This window comes from Somniosus microcephalus, chromosome 17 (genome assembly GCF_052327205.1).
Source record: "Somniosus microcephalus isolate GS21.2 chromosome 17, FLI_Smic_1.0, whole genome shotgun sequence".
In the NCBI taxonomy this organism is placed as follows: Eukaryota; Metazoa; Chordata; class Chondrichthyes; order Squaliformes; family Somniosidae; genus Somniosus; species Somniosus microcephalus.
This window is the reverse complement of record NC_141003.1, coordinates 22539492-22556931: the sequence shown is the minus strand read 5'-3', so window position 1 is coordinate 22556931 and position 17440 is coordinate 22539492. Positions and strand designations below refer to the sequence as shown.

Sequence of the window (17440 nt, the reverse complement as noted above, 5' to 3'; positions counted from 1 at the left end):
TATATTGCTCCTGGTATGTTTAATTGTGATTCCTTTACATCACTATTACCAAATAAGTCGATTGTATTGCAGCCCCATAACCCTCGGAGTTCTTTACACATCCCCACGTCCTTCGCCCCACCATTGGTGCCCGTGTCTTCAGTTGCCTAGGCCCCAAGTTCTGGAATTCTCTCCCTAAACCATTCTGCCTCTCCAGCTCCCTCTCCTCCTTTAAGACACTCCTTAAAACCTACTTCTTTGACTAAACTTTTCTTCACCTATTATCTCCTTATGTGGCTCGGTGTCAAATCTTGTCTGGTCACGCTCCTGTGCAGCGCCTTGGGACATTTTACTACGTTAAAGGTGCTATATAAATGCAAGTTGTTGTTATATAAAATTGTGGCAGGCCACATGTCCAGTGCTGCTAGTCATCCTCCACAGTAACATCTTGTTCCGCTCCACTGTTTCTTGGTAGAGAGTGAAGAGCCATAATAATCTGGCAGGGGGAGGGTGGCTGGTCACTATGGAGTATTGCCACTTATGAATTCCTACCATACTATTCTTTGATTTACTGCCACACAAAGTCCATTTTAACTTTCATTCCTTCTTAACTACCCTTCCACATTCACCCTATCGCTATTCTCTGAAATGCATTGCTCTCCACAGGCTATTTCCTCCCAAACTCTTTTGTATAGTGTGAATATGGAGTCGTTCTTTGTGCTGAACCAGGAGAAGAGAATAAGAGGTCATGGTTAGAGGGATATTTTGAACTAAAAATAACTAAAGGACTAAATAATTCACACTTTGAGCTGCTAATTTGTGAAATAGATTGCCAGTTAGCACGGCGAATGCTCAGTGAATGCAGATTTGATTGAAGCAAAGACAGACAGATTCTTGATTAAACAGGGAGCAGAGGGATTATGGCTTGGAAAGAGAAAGGAGAAGCAAACAAGCTGAGGGAGTTGTGGATAACAAGGGAAACCAGAAGGCTGGATGATCTTTTCTACTTCCTGATCCTCGAAAGTCATTCCCTCCGTGGATTAAGTTTCCATAGTGCACTGCCCATTGCATGTCTCCTCCTCCACTGATAAAATTCAGGAAAAATGCTTCTATAGCCAGACAAAATATATTCACTATATTACTCATTTTTATGCATGTTTACTTTTAATAGTCAGATGTGTTCCTTCACATCCATATCCCTGAATGAATACATGCTTATTTACACTGTATCTTTCTACATACATAATACTCTTTCCAAGCAGTAATGACTCATTGTGTTATGTTCAGCTTGATATTTCCCTCGTGTTTTTGATCAGGATAACTGATTCTAATTGACATGCCTATTACTGAGCAGTTAAACAATTGCAGTGTTTAGTCGTGAAGGATTGTTTACTTTCACATTTTCAATCTAATATTTATATAATCGCATTAATAATATTGTATGGGGGATTTACAGAACACTGCTGAATATCAGTTCAGCCAATATTCTATCAATCAACCATGTCTGTATTTTCACAGATTGAAAACTTGGAGGAAATCATTCATCACTTGTAAACATATTGCACCATACTTCCAGAAACAGGTTAAAATGAGAAAAATTCCCACGAGCTTTATCTGATCTCGATGTGTAACAGCCCTTCCTACAGGGGGTGCTGTAGTTAGCTTGATTGGCATCAAGCAAGGGAATTCTTCTACAAGGTCATCAGGCTGAATTAGCATCAGAAACAACAACCTACATTTATATAGTGTCTTTAACATCAATCAAGTGGAAAGATATTAGCAAGTGCGCCAGTTTAGTGTGATTCACAAAAAAATAAGTATCAACAATTCTTAATAAATAATTGACATATTACAGTTTCTAACACATGAATTTCAACATCATAATAACATGTAAATGACCTCAGCCCGTAATCTTTGAAAGATGCACGTCGTCTACCTTATATATCCATTAATGCCGCTTTGTCCTATTAACTGGTTGCTCATGAAGAAGGTGTCCTGTGAAGATGCTATGAAATAATTTACCATGGGCAAATCCATACGTTGATAGACTTTGGTATGATCTTGATTGAATATGGAGCAATCCATGGAGGTTAGGTATCTGAGAAATCCGCTGGATGTCATCAATCTTCTTTTCCTCTTGGCTGTGTAACAGAATAATGTTTAACAATATATTTTTTTTACGAATTTTGTTTCTCCCCTCCTCTCCTAGAGGCATTAGATCATACCAGACTACAGTTCCACAGGCCTCAGATACGCTATGGAATCTTCCCAAAATTTTTCACGCCTGAGCCTTGACGATGTGCCAGAAGACTATTGCAGCACAAGACTGCGGTACCAGTCTTTAACAGGCACAAGCATGTTCTGGTGGAGTCAGAGACAGCAATCAGATGCTGATCTTTACACTCCCGAGTCCAAGGTACTGACTGAGGCTATTTGTGGTTTTCCTGTGGTCACTCCAGTTGAGACCAGTTAACCGAGCACATTCCAGGGATCAAACTTAGCGCCTTCCTGGACATCAAATTTACTAACTGAGCCATTGAAAAAGACCGGTAATATTTTCTTTTTAGAAAGAGAACTACAAAATATCAGCTACATAATCTGAAAACACAAAATGAAGGTACATAAAAAGAAATAACAGCTTTACAATAGATTTGAAAGTGACACTGTCAGCTCAGTAATTTATCCAGTGGGGAGGAGTAGGATTTGCAACAGTCAAAAATGTAGAAACCTGAGATATTAGAAAACCAAGCTGTGACTAAATCTATCGAATGCAAAGTCATTAGTGGCATTCCGTCTAACAGTGTCCCTGATAGCTGTCTGGACAAGTGATAATTTTCTGCTATCACAGGTTGATCAAAACGTTTGGAACCGATGAATGGGTCGAGTCATCTCATTCAGCTCAAACATCCTATGTTGATTGACATGCTGTGGATCCTTTTAAAGAAGGTTGATTGACAGCTATAGTTGTGTTGAAGACTCATCAAGTCTGTGAGAGGGACGGGGCCATGATTCTCTGTAGACCCTTTGATAGAAAAGCCTGTCACCAAGATTTACAAGTTGTACATTTATATTATTCTGCCTGCACTCAGCTCATACTCAATCAGGAGTGCAAGCCTAGTGAGCAGACTCTGTGGCAGTACATAGCCACATAATATGTAAGTGATGGTGCTTTGAGGTTCAGTCTTATGTTGAGGTTAGTGCAGGAGATGTATCTTTGCTGTTTTTGACATTTCAGGATTAGTAATGCTTGTAATTACCGTAAATATACTGTTTGCTCTTATACCTATTTTATGTTCAATAAATTTGTCTAGTAGTTTATAGCTTGAGCCATGGTCTGATATTGTACTATTGGTCTGCCTACTGAAGTTGAGAAGATCACATAACAGCAAATGCTATATTCCAGCAAAGGAGGACAAAGGGATTAATTAAGAGGGGGGAAATAGAGTATGAGAGTAACCTTGCAGGGAACATAAAAACTGACTGTAAAAGCTTCTATAGATACGTGAAGAGAAAAAGATTGGTGAAGTCAAGCGTAGGTCCCTTGCAGTCAGAATCTGGGGAATTTATAATGGGGAACAAAGAAATGGCTGACCAATTAAATACATACTTTGGTTCTGTCTTCACAAAGGAGGACACAAATAACCTTCCAGAGATGTCGGGGAACATAGGGTCTAATGAGAGGGAGGAATTGAATGAAATCAGTATTTGTAGGGAAATGGTGTTAGGGAAATTGACGGGATTGAAGGCCGATAAATCCCCAGGGCCTGATAATCTACATCCTAGGGTACTTAAGGAAGTGGCCCTAGAAATAGTAGATGCATTGCTGGTCATCTTCCAAAATTCGATAGACTCTGGAACAGTTCCCATGGATTGGAGGGTAGCTAATGTAACCCCACTATTGAAAAAGGGTGCTAGAGAGAAAACGGGGAATTATAGACCGGTAAGCCTGACATCGGTAGTGGGGAAAATGCTAGAGTCCATTATAAAAGATGTAATAGCAGAGCACTTGGAAAACAGTGACAGGATCGGACAAAGTCAACATGGATTTACAAAAGGTAAATCGTGCTTGACTAATCTACTGGAATTTTTTGAGGATGTAATTGGTAGATAGATAAGGGAGAACCAGAGGATGTGGTGTATTTGGACTTTCAGAAGGCTTTCGATAAGGTCCCGCATAAGAGATTAGCATGCAAAGTTAAAGCACATGGGATTGGGGGTAAGGTACTGTCTTGGATAGGTAACTGGTTGGTAGACAGGAAGCAAAGAGTTGGAGTAAATGGGTCTTTTTCCGAGTGGCAGGCAGTGACTAGTGGGGTACCGCAGGGATCGGTGCTAGGACCTCAGCTATTCACAATATATATTAATGATCTAGACAAGGGAACTAGATGTGATATCTCCAAGTTTGCAGATGACACAGAGCTGGGTGGGCGTGTGTGCTGTGAGGAGGATGCAGAGAAACTCCAGTATAATTTGGACAGGTTGGGTGATTGGGCAGATGCATGTCAGATGCAGTATAATGTGTATAAATGCGAGATTATCCACTTTGGTGGCAAAAATTGGAAGGCATTATCTGAATGGCAATAGATTGGGAGAAGGGGAAGTGCAACGAGACCTGGGTGTCCTTGTGCACCAGTCGCTGAAGGTAAGCATGCAGGTGCAGCAGGCGGTTAAGAAGGCAAATTGTATGTTGGCCTTCATAGTGAGAGGATTCAAATACAGGAGCAAGGATGTCTTGCTGCAGTTGTACAGGGCCTTGGTGAGACCACACCTTGAGTATTGTGTGTAGTTTTGGTCACCTTATCTGAGGAAGGATATTCTTGCCATGGAGAGAGTGCAGCGAAGATTGACCAGACTGATACCTTGGATGGCAGGAATGACGTATGAGGAGAGATTGGGTCGATTAGGCTTATATTCGCTAGAGTTTAGAAGAATGAGAGGGGATCTCATTGAAACTTATAAAATTCTAACAGGACTAGACAGGCTAGATGCAGGAAGGTGTTCCCGATGGCGGGGGAGTCCAGAACCAGGGGTCACAGTCTAAGGATAAGGGGTAAGCCATTTAGGACTGAGATGAGGAGGAATTTCTTCACCCAGAGAGTGGTGAACCTGTCGAATTCTCTGCCACACAGGGCAGTTGAGGCCAATTCATTAAATATATTCAAGAAGGAGTTGGATATATTTCTTGAGGCTAAGGGGATCAAGGGATATGGGGAGAAAGCAGGGACAGGGTACTGAATTTGGATGGTCAGCCATGATCTCATTAAATGGCGGAGCAGGCTCGAGGGGCCGAATGGCCTACTCCTGCTCCTATCTTCTATGTTTCTATGTTTCTATTTCGCTGCACCGTGTTCCATGCACTAGTTGGTTATGTTGAGTGATTCACTGTTCATAGATTTTTTTCTTCCCCAATTGTTTTTCGTTAATGTTTTCATTGCAACTGCCATTTAAGTAGCACCATTCAAAGTAGTAAAGATGGGATTTCCTTTAGGAATTCCCATAAAGCTGCATGATTTAGATGAGGGAAGACAAGTTTCTGAGGGGGACAACAAATGCAGTGCAACACCCGAGGCATTTTATCTGCACCCGTTAGTAAAAAGAAAGACTTGCATTTATATAGCACCTTTCATGACCACCAGATGTCCTAAAGCGCTTTACAGCCAATTAAGTACTTTTGAAGTGCAGTCACTGTCGTAATGTAGGAAACGCAGCAGCCAATTTGTGCACAGCAAGCTCCCACAGACAACAAATGTGATAATGACCAGATAATCTGTTTTTTTGTGATGTTGATTGAGGAATAAATATTGGCCAGGACACCGGGGATAACTCCCCTGCTCTTCTTCAAAATAGCGTGTGGGATCTTTTACATCCACCTGAGAGAGCAGGCGGGGCCTCGGTTTAACGTCTCATCTGAAAGATGGCACCTCCGACAGTGCAGCACTTCCCTCAGCACTGCACTGGAGCGTCATGACTAGCTGCTTCCTACCCCACCCCCCACAGCCATATAATCTTCTGGGAGAGGCAAGAAAACAGGGCCAATAACAGGTAAAAAAAACTCTGGAAAATTTCTCTGACTCCCTCAGGCAATCAAAACCAGTCCAGGAGATCACATTGATCGCATGTCTCAAGCAAGTGACAAATGCTATGTTTGCAAAGGGCATCAGACTCATTACTTTCCTCAAAGTAAGGTGGCTATTTCTAAGCCTATTTCAGGCAGGAAACACAAAACTGAACATTTAAAGTAGCGGGACCTTGAAGTGAGTGTACTCTTTTTGTTTGGACCAAAAACAAATTGACTTTAAATTAACAAAACTTTAAATGTACCTTAACAACTTAAATTAAAATTGAGTTGTCCGGGTTGATGATGCACTCCAGTCCCCATGGCGCCCACCGGTCGCGGAAGTACTCAAGCGTGCCGGCGGACACCACGTGCTCCATCTCCAGGGCCACCCGGGCGCGAACATGGCCGCGGAAGAGAGGCAGGCAATCTGGCTGAACGACCCCCTCGACTGCCCGCTGCCTGGACCAATTAATGGCTTTCTTAGCCAGGCCCAGGAGCAGTCCCACGAGGAGGTCCTCCAACCTGCCCGCTCCCCTCCGCACCGGGTGACCGTAGATCAAGAGCGTGGGACTGAAGTGCAACCAAAAATCGAGGAGCAGCCCCTTCAAGTAATGAAAGAGGTTGATGTGAGTGTAAGAGCTGCGCTCAACTTGGATGTGTGTGATATCCATTCCACCCCCTTCACGCCACCTCTGTGGACTTTGTGAGACTTCTACCACATTAGAGAATCTACTGGCTTGGTATTGCTGCTTGCAATATTAGAAGATGAATAAGGACTTAGACAGGCTAAGTGAGTGGGCAGAAATTTGGCAGATGGAATATAATGTTGGAAAGTGTGAGGTTATGCACTTTGGCAGAAAAAAATCAAAGAGCAAGTTATTATCTAAATGGAGAGAAACTGCAAAGTGCTACAGTACAAAGGGATCTGGGGGTCCTGGTGCATGAAACACAAAAAGTTAGTATGCAGGTACAGCAGGTGATCAGGAAGGCCAATGGAATCTTGGCTTTTATTGCAAGGGGGATGGAGTATAAAAGCAGGGAAGTCTTGCTTCAGTTATACAGGGTACTGGTGAGGCCACACCTGGAATACTGCATACAGTTTTGGTTTCCATATTTAAGAAAAGATATACTTGCTCTCGAGGCAGTTCAGAGAAGGTTCACTCGGTTGATTCCGGAGATGAGGGGGTTGACTTATGAGGAAAGGTTGAGTAGGTTGGGCCTCTACTCATTGGAATTCAGAAGAATGAGAGGCGATCTTATCAAAACATATAAGATGGTGAGGGGGCTTGATCGGGTGGATGCAGTGAGGGTGAGACTAGAACTAGGGGGCATAATCTTAGAATAAGGTGCTGCCCTTTCAAAACTGAGATGAGGAGAAACTTCTTCACTCAGAGGGTAGTAAATCTATGGAATTTGCTATCTCAGAGAGCTGTGGAAGCTGCGACATTAAATAAATTTAAAACGGAGATAGACAGTTTCCTAGCTGATAAGGGAATTAGGGGTTACGGGGAGCGGGCAGGGAAGTGGACGTGAGTCTAGGTCCTATTGAATGGTGGAGCAGGCCCGAGGGACTGTATGGCCTACTCCTGCTCCTACTTCTTCTTATGAATGCTTTTTTTATGAGAGGCATTCACCCATTTAAAATAACAGAGGAATGTTGGAGAAATGTATTTAGCGTTTAACTACAAATATCAGCAAGTCATTTCTATGCTTAAATGTGTTATTTCTAACTCCTTACCTTCACTTACAAGTTCAAATTAAAGTTAGATTAATCCTTTGTTCAAACTGAAGACAAAGCTAGAGAAAATGGCATACATTTGTCACACAAAATCAAGTATAAACTTGCAAAGGATAAAAACTACTTTCATGTAAATAGATTAAGTGCCCACGAAAGAAATGTTATGATAGGTTTTAAATTGTGTTCCATATTTCCACAAAAGAAATATGATTTCACCTGCCTGAAAGCAAACACTGTAATGAGAAATCTAAGTATTCAACATATATTACTTTTTGTTGGAAAAATGGAAAGCTAAGGTCCATAGTACAGGAGACTACCAAGGTGGAAATGGGTAAAAAAAATGGTGTGCTGAAAATTTCAGGATAAAGAAAAGTGAGGGAAGGAAGGAATCCCTCAGTTCCACGGTCCTGGGAAAGAATGAGTCCAACTCAAGAGACTGACTATATCAGGGTCATTAAGTATATGGGGAAAGATCATGCAGGAGGACATACTTGGAGCTTAGAAAAAATGAAAGAGGAAAGTAATATAGACCACAAGGATATCAATAAATAAAGGCAATAAAGATTGTGGTGGAGAGAAAGATTGGGGTTAGAGGTTTTGTATCCTGTCCAGGACTGTGAGAGAGATGGTAAAAAGCTTTCCCTAGCTATAATAGTATTCAAGCCTTGGACTGGTTTGGACTTCATAGAGAGATAAGAGTTGTTGAGGGGGAGAAGAAATGTTTGGCTCCAAAGAAGAAACTGAACCATTTTGGAGGCGGCTTTATTAATAAAAAGGCAAGAGACGACAATGTGACCAGTAATACTGTTAGATGATGAAGGCCTAACTGTGAAGCCATCAAGACCATGAGGTGGGGGCTGTTGGGTAGACTTATGAAAGAAGCAAGATTTTTTTAATGTCAATACTTACACCTCATCACTGGTTCATGGGTGTTAATGATCATTAAGGCTATGTCTTTGTCTGCATATTTCTCCTGCTGCTCACTCCTCAGGAAGTACTGTAGATCAGAAGCTGTAATGTTTTTACCGTCAGAAGTACATTGTTTGAATAGATCACGGGGCTCTGTTCGTCTGGTAAAGGCCTTATACATGTAGATGAAGTCCTCTATCCCAAACCTCCGATGTTTAATTTTGTCAATTGCCTGCGAAAGAAAAACATATGTTACAGCAAGATCATAGAGCGCAAAAAAATGGCATGTAATTAATACAAGTAATCAGCTAAATTTGAAAAATATTTCGTTTTCCATCTTTATCATATTGACAACAGCAACTAATTAATAAGCAATTATTCAAAGATATAAAGCAATTTACCTGTACTAAGAATTCATTGTTAACTCGAGTACTGACCTCAAGATGGTCCTCTATATTAATACTGTCCATGGGAATGTCCAGTTTGTGCAGAAGGGCAAATGGTTTTAGCAAGTCGATGTTTCCATTCCTAAAGTATTTAATAGCATGGAGGAGCCATCTACGGAAATGGGTTAAGTATTTATAATCTATTCTTAGTGGGTCATTTATTATTAAACAGAATTTTCTATTCAGACAAAATTTCACAAATTCAGAGAAATTCGGTTTGATCTTTTGACAATGAGATCTATCAATCTCTGTGTTTCCCTCCCTTTGATTCGGTTAGTTCCCACCATTGCCCTTTCGCAAAGGCTTTCTAAATATACTTGATTTACACTGGTCAGATTAACCAGGCGTTAGTAAATACGATACAGCTTCGCTTTTTCACAAGGCCGTGTTTCACTTCCAGTACACTCATAAATGTTTATAGTTCTTAATATACTATATATATTGTGTGTATAAATAAACAGTTTTAAACATGTCTAAAGTCACGTAAAAAGGTAGAAGGACGACTGCTGAAGGATATTCGTTTTCCTTCTGAGCTTCGCATTGCCTTGATAGGTATTGAACCTCCTCCATCTCTGGCGAAGTAACACTTTACAAGCTTGCGGTTCAGTTGCGTCGTGTGTGTATGTATATATCAACAACAGATGTGTCATTCCAGATCCTTCACTCCAATCGGTAGGTCATTCCAGGCAGCAAACAGTTCACCGTTTACAACGGGTGTGTGGGAAGGTGAGGCTTTAAGTCTGGTCCCCGGCGATGAGCTCATAGACACACACTTGTTACAAGCTGAGCCAGTGACCCAATCGAGAGAGGGCCGGGCGGTGAGCTCATGGCTGAAGCAACGGCGCCAGTTGTTGTACTGAACCTGGGATTGGCTGCATCTGCACTGCCACGGTTCAAACAGATCAAGTGGCAATTAAAACGATCGGGAAATATATTTACAACTTTTTTTTAACCCAGAGAGTTGTTATGATCTGAAATGCACTGCCTGAAAGGGTGGTGGAAGCAGCTTTTGTAACTTTCAAAAGAGAATTGGATATATACTTATATCCAAAGAAATTTGCAGGGAGTAAGAGCAGGGGAGTGGGACTAATTGGTAGCTCTTTCAGAGAGCCGGTACAGGCATGAGGTGCAAATGGTCTCCTTCTGTGCTGTATGTCTACGAAATGTATAAGAAAGAAAGAACTTGCATTTATATAACACTTTTCACGATCTCAGGATGTCCCAAACTGCTTCACTGAATGCCTAAGAAGTACTTTTTTCTGACGTTACTGTTGTAATGCAACAGTGTAATACTATAGACCAGATTAAAGTTACTTTAGAGACAGTTGCTGAGAGAAGTGTGTATGTGATGTGCGTTGAGGTGAAACAATGTATGCAGTGTGTGTCTGGTAATAAGAGGTGAGTGACCCCATTTTAAAAAAGTAGGAAAACTGAAGGACAAAGTACTGTAAGAAGAAAGAACTCACATTTATATAGCGCCTTACCACCTTTTTGTGGTGTCCCAAAATACTTCACACCCCGAAAACTTTATAAAGTGCGTTCCGTGTTGTGTAGACAAACAGGCAGCCAAATTTTCACACAGCAATATTCCACAAACACGATATGAGATGAATGACCAGTTAATCGGTTTTTGGTGGTGCTGGTTGAGAGGGGACTGTTGGCCAAGACACCAGGAGCATTCTGTGTCCTTCAAATAACGCTGTTACAAATTCAGGTCTACTTTAGATACCTTCTGGGATCAGTGGTTAGCGAAAGTGTTCTGAGGACCGTACTTTTATGGGAGTGAACTCGGAGTGCTCTTATACAATAGTGAGATCCAGAGGTGTAACAGTGGAACCCCCTTGTAACCTGATTTTAACTCCCAGGCAGGTACGAGACAAAGCGAGGTGTGGGACTGGCAGCTGGCAGGCTCCACCGATTTTAATGGTCGGGCTTCATTAACATGCCGCTTGCCAACTTCACCACCAATAGGTCTGGGAGGCCAGCTCAGGTTTATATATACTTTATTATTGAGTTTTCAATACGCTGGTAATTTGAGTGATGCTAAAATAGTTCCTAGTGTGGTTAAAAAATGCCTGAAAAATGTATCTCACTATTCAAATTAAATCAACAGTTTCATCATATCTTCTTAATATTAAGAAAATAACATGATCCAGGCCTTTGTTGCCTCCAGAAGCAACTATTCCAATGCTCTCCTGGCCAGCCTCCTACCTCCCACCCTCCATAAACTTGATCTCATCCAAAACTCTGCTGCCTGTATCCTAACACACACCAAGTCCCGTTCATCCGTCACCCCACTCGCTGACCTACATTAGTTCCCACTCCGGAAAAGCCTCGACTTTAACATTTTCATTCTTGTGTTCAAATCCCTCCATGGCCACGTCCGTCCCTATTCCAGGCCTGCAACCCTCCGAGATCTCTGCGCTCCTCCAATTTTGGCCTCTTGCACATCCTCGATTTTCATCGCTCCATTATTGTTTAGATGTTTAGGCCCTTATAATTCTGTAATTCCTTTCCTAAACCTCTCCGCCTTTCTAACTTTCTCCCCTCCTTTAAGTCATTCTGTAAAACCTACCTTTTTGACCAAGCTTTTGGTCACCTGTTCTAATATCTCTTGATGTGGCTTGATGTCAAATTTTGTCTGATAACACTCCAGTGAAGCGCCTTGGGACGTTTTTACTATGTTAAAGGCGCCACATAAATGCAAGTTGTTGCCATTGATCAGTGCAGTGGGACTGGCATTCTGTGGCACCAGAGAGTAGCTCCCCATCTCAACCATGCTGGAGAACATGGCCACTGGCCACAAGAGAAAGAGAAAATAATTGGGGGAGTCGGACTCATCCATGACCCCACCTTCATGTTTCCAAATGCCTGTTCAGCAGCATCATTGGCAGGGGCTTGTGGTCACTGCATCTCCCGGCCTTCCCAGCTGCTGGAGTTAAGGGACCCAAGTAAAACCGGAAAACAAGAGAAGAATGGGGGGGGGGTGCAGGGGTTAGGGGGGGTGCAGGGGTTGGGGGGATGCAGGGGTTGGGGGGGCGGGAGAAAGTAGCTGGTATCACACTCTGTAAATATATAAAAAATCATCCCGCTGATTTCACTCTAAAGAAATACAGTTGCACCAGCAGTAATATGAGAAGCATGCGGTGACAATTAACACCCTGGGTGACTGCTCTGAGTGTATAAAGAGTTTAACAACTCTGTGATAAGCATTTCTGATTGTGCAGTAATAAGTCTTGTAATTAAAAAGATATGTGTATTTAACATTTATATAACATTAGAGCTGCGAGGGGAGTGATTTTGTGCTGGCAAGAATTTTAATGTCAACTCCAGGAGCCAACTTACATTGGCTCTCAAATCCAGATGCAGATTTAACATGGCAGTAAATATGTTATGCCAGTGATCTATAAGCACCAATTTAGCTAGTTATTGGGGTAAATGTACTCAATTTTAGTCATGCTGCAAAGTCCCAAACAGTTACAGCCTCTCAATAGACTACAGAGTCACGAAACCCCCCAGCAGCTATTAATATACACTTGTCGAGAACCATGTGGTGTTAATGCTGCTGAACAGTTTCTTTATTACCAGGCAGGCCACAAGCAAGTCTGAATCACCTTGCTTCACATGACAGTAATAGGTTGAACTCTGTGTAGTCCGGTGCAATGTTCCTTTGCATCGCAGCATACATCATTATAATTCACTTTATAAAGTGACATACAGTTCAGCAACCCACTCCATGGCATTCTGGTTCCAGCAATATACTGACTGCCTATACTTTCAAGGCTCAAGCCTTCACTAGCTGATGGTGCAATAAAGGTTTATGGCATCATCTTCCAGCTTGGGCAGGATTTGTTGTGGTTAATGAGGCTGACTTTCTCAGTCTATGTCTGGTTAACCACCTTGCTGCTGACAGTCAGCTTTTTCTCTCAAAGCAGCACTTGCTGAGCTCTAGGTCCTGTTTTGTTCCCATATTCTTTTAGGGGGCTGTCCCTCCGACACTGCTGGTTGTTGTTGGTTTTAATATTTTCATTATTCCCTCTACCTTTCACTCTGAGGTTTTGTCTTCTCCTAGCTGCCTGTTCTCTATATTCCCCTGTCAGGCCCTTTCCCCCCCAGTTGTGTTTCTGTCTCAGCCTCGGGCGTTCTCTCGCTCTCTCCTGCCATGCCAGAATCTAGTCCTGCTCTCGACCTTTATCCCCAGTTGTCACTGGCACAGCTCTGTCTCCCTCACCATAGCTGCAGTGGCCTGCTTTCCCGCTGCAGTGGCCTGCTTTCCCACTCCACTTCCTGCACTGTCTGCATTTGCCCATCACCTGGCTCCACCCCCATATATTTTTCCTGTACTTCTCACTTTCCATGTTGTGGAAACCATGAAGACCTGCTGGCTCCTGTCCTGCTTATAATACTTATGTTACAAGCTGTGGCTGAGTCAGAAGCCCCGCTCCAGAGACTTAAGCACAAAATCCAGGCTGGCACTTAAGTGCAGTGCAGAGGGAGTGCTGCACTGTCAGAGGTGCCGTCTTTCGGAGGAGATGTTAAACCGAGGTCCTGTCTGCTCTCTCAGGTGGATGTAAAAGACCCCATGGCACTATTTCAAAGAAGAGCAGGGGCGTCCTGGCCAATATGTACCCCCCAACAAACACCAGTAAAACATTATCTGGTCCAAAAGCAAAATACTGCGGATGCTGGAAATCTGAAATATAAACAGAAAATGCTGGAAATACTCAGCAGGCCAGGCAGCATCTGTGGAGAGAGAAACAGATTAAACATTTCAGGTAAGTAACCTTTCGTCAGATTATCTGGTCATTATCACATTGCTGTTTGTGGGACCATACTGTGCGCAAATTGGCTGCCGCGTTTCCTACATTACAACAGTGACTACACTTCAAAAGTTCTTTCTTTCTTTCTCTCTTTCTCTCTTTCTTTCTCCCTTTCTTTCTTTCTCCCTTTCTTTCTTTCTCCCTTCAGATTAAAGTCATTTCTTTAACATCTCTAATAATGTCCAAGTTGAAATGAGTGTGCAAATGATTCTGATGTATTTGAAGGCATCATGTGTTAAAGGGATTGTTAAACTGTACCATTTTAAGACCAGAAGCAACATATCTCATGTGACTGATATGTTCCTTGGTCTGCTATTGGAAATGCTCCTGTATGTTACCCATAGCTCAGAGACAGGGACAGGGCACAAGTAAAAGATCTTCCTGCTTCCCCATAGGTCACAGTAGACTCTCATCCCCATGGAGCAATTGTTTGTTATCTGTGTCCAGAAGGTTGTTTGTTTGTTTGTTTGTTATCTGTGTCCAGAAGGTTGTTTTGCCCTCCTCCGTCCTTAGTTATAGCTGTGGCCTTGTGGAGCTGCATGAAGATAACTCCTTTGTGGAGTTAAGGACATTATTCACTTTATGACATGACTGGAAATAGACAAGGAGTGGTGCAGATGATAGCGAGAGAGACATAGGACCAGGAGTAGGCCATTCAGCCCTCGAGCTTGCTCTGCAATTCAATTAGATCATGGCTGATCTGTCTCACAACTCCATTTACCTGCCATGGCTTCGTATCCCTTGGTACCCTTACCTAATGCGGAATGGAATAATAAATGTAGCTGAAGGGCAGCTAAGGTATATTTAGATGGACTTCATGAAATTATATCAGCAAACTGATTAAGGCAGATATTATGCTCAGTACTTTCAATCATTTGTACTTCACTAGGAGATTGTTTGACAGAACGCTGTATTTCAAGATCAGACTCTGGGGATGAAGTGCCTGCACGGTAGAGTATTTTGAGCAACCTTGTGATCATTTCCTGAGGCCCTGTAAATAAATTTTAGGTCATTAAGACTTTTGTTGGAGTGATTTGGGGAAAACATAGAAGATAGGAGCAGGAGTAGGCCATTCGGCCCTTCGAGTCTGCTCCGCCATTCAATGAGATCATGGCTGATCATTCAAATTCAGTACCCTGTCCCTGCCTTCTCCCCATATCCCTTGATCCCTTTAGCCTCAAGAAATATATCCAACACTTTCTTGAATATATTTAATGAACTGGCCTCCACCGCCCTCTGTGGCAGAGAATTCCACAGGTTCACCACTCTCGGTGAAGAAATTCCTCCTCATTTCAGTCCTAAATGGCTTACCCCTTATCCTTAGACTATGACCCCTGGTTCTGGACTCCCCGGCCATCAGAAACATCCTTTCTGCATCTAGTCTGTCCAGACCTGACAGAATTTTATAGGTTTCGATGAGATCCCCTCTCAATCTTCTAAACTCCAGTGAGTATAAGCCCAATTGACACAATCTCTCCTCGTACGTCATTCCTGCCATCCCAGGTATCAGCCTGGTGAATCTTCGCTGCACTCCCTCCATGGCAAGAACGTCCTTCCTCAGGTAAGGTGACCAAAACTGCACACAATACTCAAGGTGCAGTCTCGCCAAGGCCCTGTACAACTGCAGCAAGACATCCTTGTTCTTGTACTCGAACCCTCTTGCTATGAAGGCCAACATACCATTTGCCTTCTTAACCCTCTGCTGCACCTGCATGCTTACCTTCAGCGACTGGTGCACAAGAACACCCAGGTCTCTTTGCACTTCCCCTTCTCCCAATCTATTGCCATTCAAATAATAATCTGCCTTCCTGTTTTTGCCACCAAAGTGGATAACCTCACATTTATCCACATTATAGTGCATTTGCCATGTTTCTGCCCAATCACACAACCTGTCCAAATCGTACTGGAGTTTCACGACATCCTCCTCACAGCATACCCTCCCACCCAGCTTTGTGTCATCTGCAAATTTGGAGATATTACATCCAATTCCCTCGTCCAGATCATTAATATATATTGTGAACAGCTGGGGTCCTAGGACCGATCCTTGCAGTACCCCACTAGTCACTGCCTGCCACTCGGAAAACGACCCGTTTATTCCAACTCTTTGCTTTCTGTCCGCCAACCAGTTCTCTATCCAAGTCAATACCTTGCCCCCAATCCCATGTGCCTTAATTTTGCACGCTAACCTCTTATGCGGGACCTTATCGAAAGCCTTCTGAAAGTCCAAATACACCACATCCACTGGTTCTCCCTTATCTATTTTACCAGTTACATCCTCAAAAAATTCCAGTAGATTAGTCAAGCATGATTTACCTTTTGTAAATCCATGTTGACTTTGTCCGATCCTGTCACTGCTTTCCAAGTGCTCTGCTATTACATCTTTTATAATGGACTCTAGCATTTTCCCCACTACCGATGTCAGGCTTACCGGTCTATAATTCCCCGCTTTTTCTCTGCCACCTTTTTTGAACAGTGGGGTAACATTAGCTACCCTCCAATCCATGGGTTCCGTTCCAGAGTCTGTTGAGTTCTGGAAGATGACCAGCAATGCATCTACTATTTCTAGGGCTACTTCCTTAAGTACCCTGGGATGTAGATTATCAGGCCCTGGGGATTTATCGGCCTTCAGTCCCATCAATTTTCCTAACACCATTTCCCTACAAATACTGATTTCTTTCAGTTCCACCCTTTCATCAGACCCTATGTTCCATGGTATTTCTGGGAGGTTATTTGTGTCCTCCTTTGTGAAGACAGAACCAAAATATGTATTTAGTTGGTCTGCCATTTCTTTGCTCCCCATTATAAATTCCCCCGATTCTGACTGCAAGGGACCTACGCTTGACTTCACCAATCTTTTTCTCTTTACATATCTATAAAAGCTTTTACTGTCAGTTTTTATGTTCCCTGCAAGCTTACTCTCATATTCTATTTTCCCTTTCTTAATTAATCCCTTTGTCCTCCTTTGTTGAATCCTAAACTGCTCCCAATCCTCAGGATTATCGCTTTTTCTGGCCAATTTGTATGTCCTCTCCTTGGATCTTATGCTATCCCTAATTTCCTTTGTTAGCCACGGTTAACCAACCTTTTTTGTTTTATTTTTATGCCAAAATGGGATGAACAACTTCTGTAGTTCATCCATTTGGTCTTTGAATGTTTGCCACTGCCTATCCACCGTCAACCCTTTGAGTGCCATTCCCCAATCAATCCTACCCAACTCGCTCCTCAGACCATTGTAGTTTCCTTTATTTAAATTGAGGACCCTAGTTTCTGAGTCAACTACTTCATTCTCCATCTTAATGAAGAATTCGATCATATTATGATCGCTCCGACCCAAGGGGCCTCGTACAACAAGATTGCTAATTAATCCTTTCTCGTTACATAATACCCAGTCTAAGATGGCCTGATCTCTGGTTGGTTCCTCGACATATTGGTCCAGGAAACCATCCCATAAACACTCCAGGAATTCCTCCTCCACAGTATTATTACTAAT

The 17440-nt window shown here is 42.6% G+C and overlaps 1 protein-coding gene across 1 annotated transcript in view; it reads right to left on the bottom strand.

Moving 5' to 3' along the window:
• The window catches only part of LOC147105565 (1-phosphatidylinositol 4,5-bisphosphate phosphodiesterase zeta-1-like), a 152170-nt gene extending 142099 nt beyond the window's left edge, over positions 1–10071 (bottom strand). The window contains exons 1-3 of the mRNA XM_086010056.1: positions 9122–10071; positions 8685–8916; positions 1916–2120 (exon numbers count right to left, since the gene is read on the bottom strand). Coding sequence (XP_085866182.1) covers positions 1916–2120; positions 8685–8916; positions 9122–9154 — 470 coding nt within the window. The 5' untranslated portion in view covers positions 9155–10071. The remainder of the gene's footprint in view (positions 1–1915; positions 2121–8684; positions 8917–9121) is intronic.
• Between the last annotated feature and the right edge of the window lie 7369 nt (positions 10072–17440).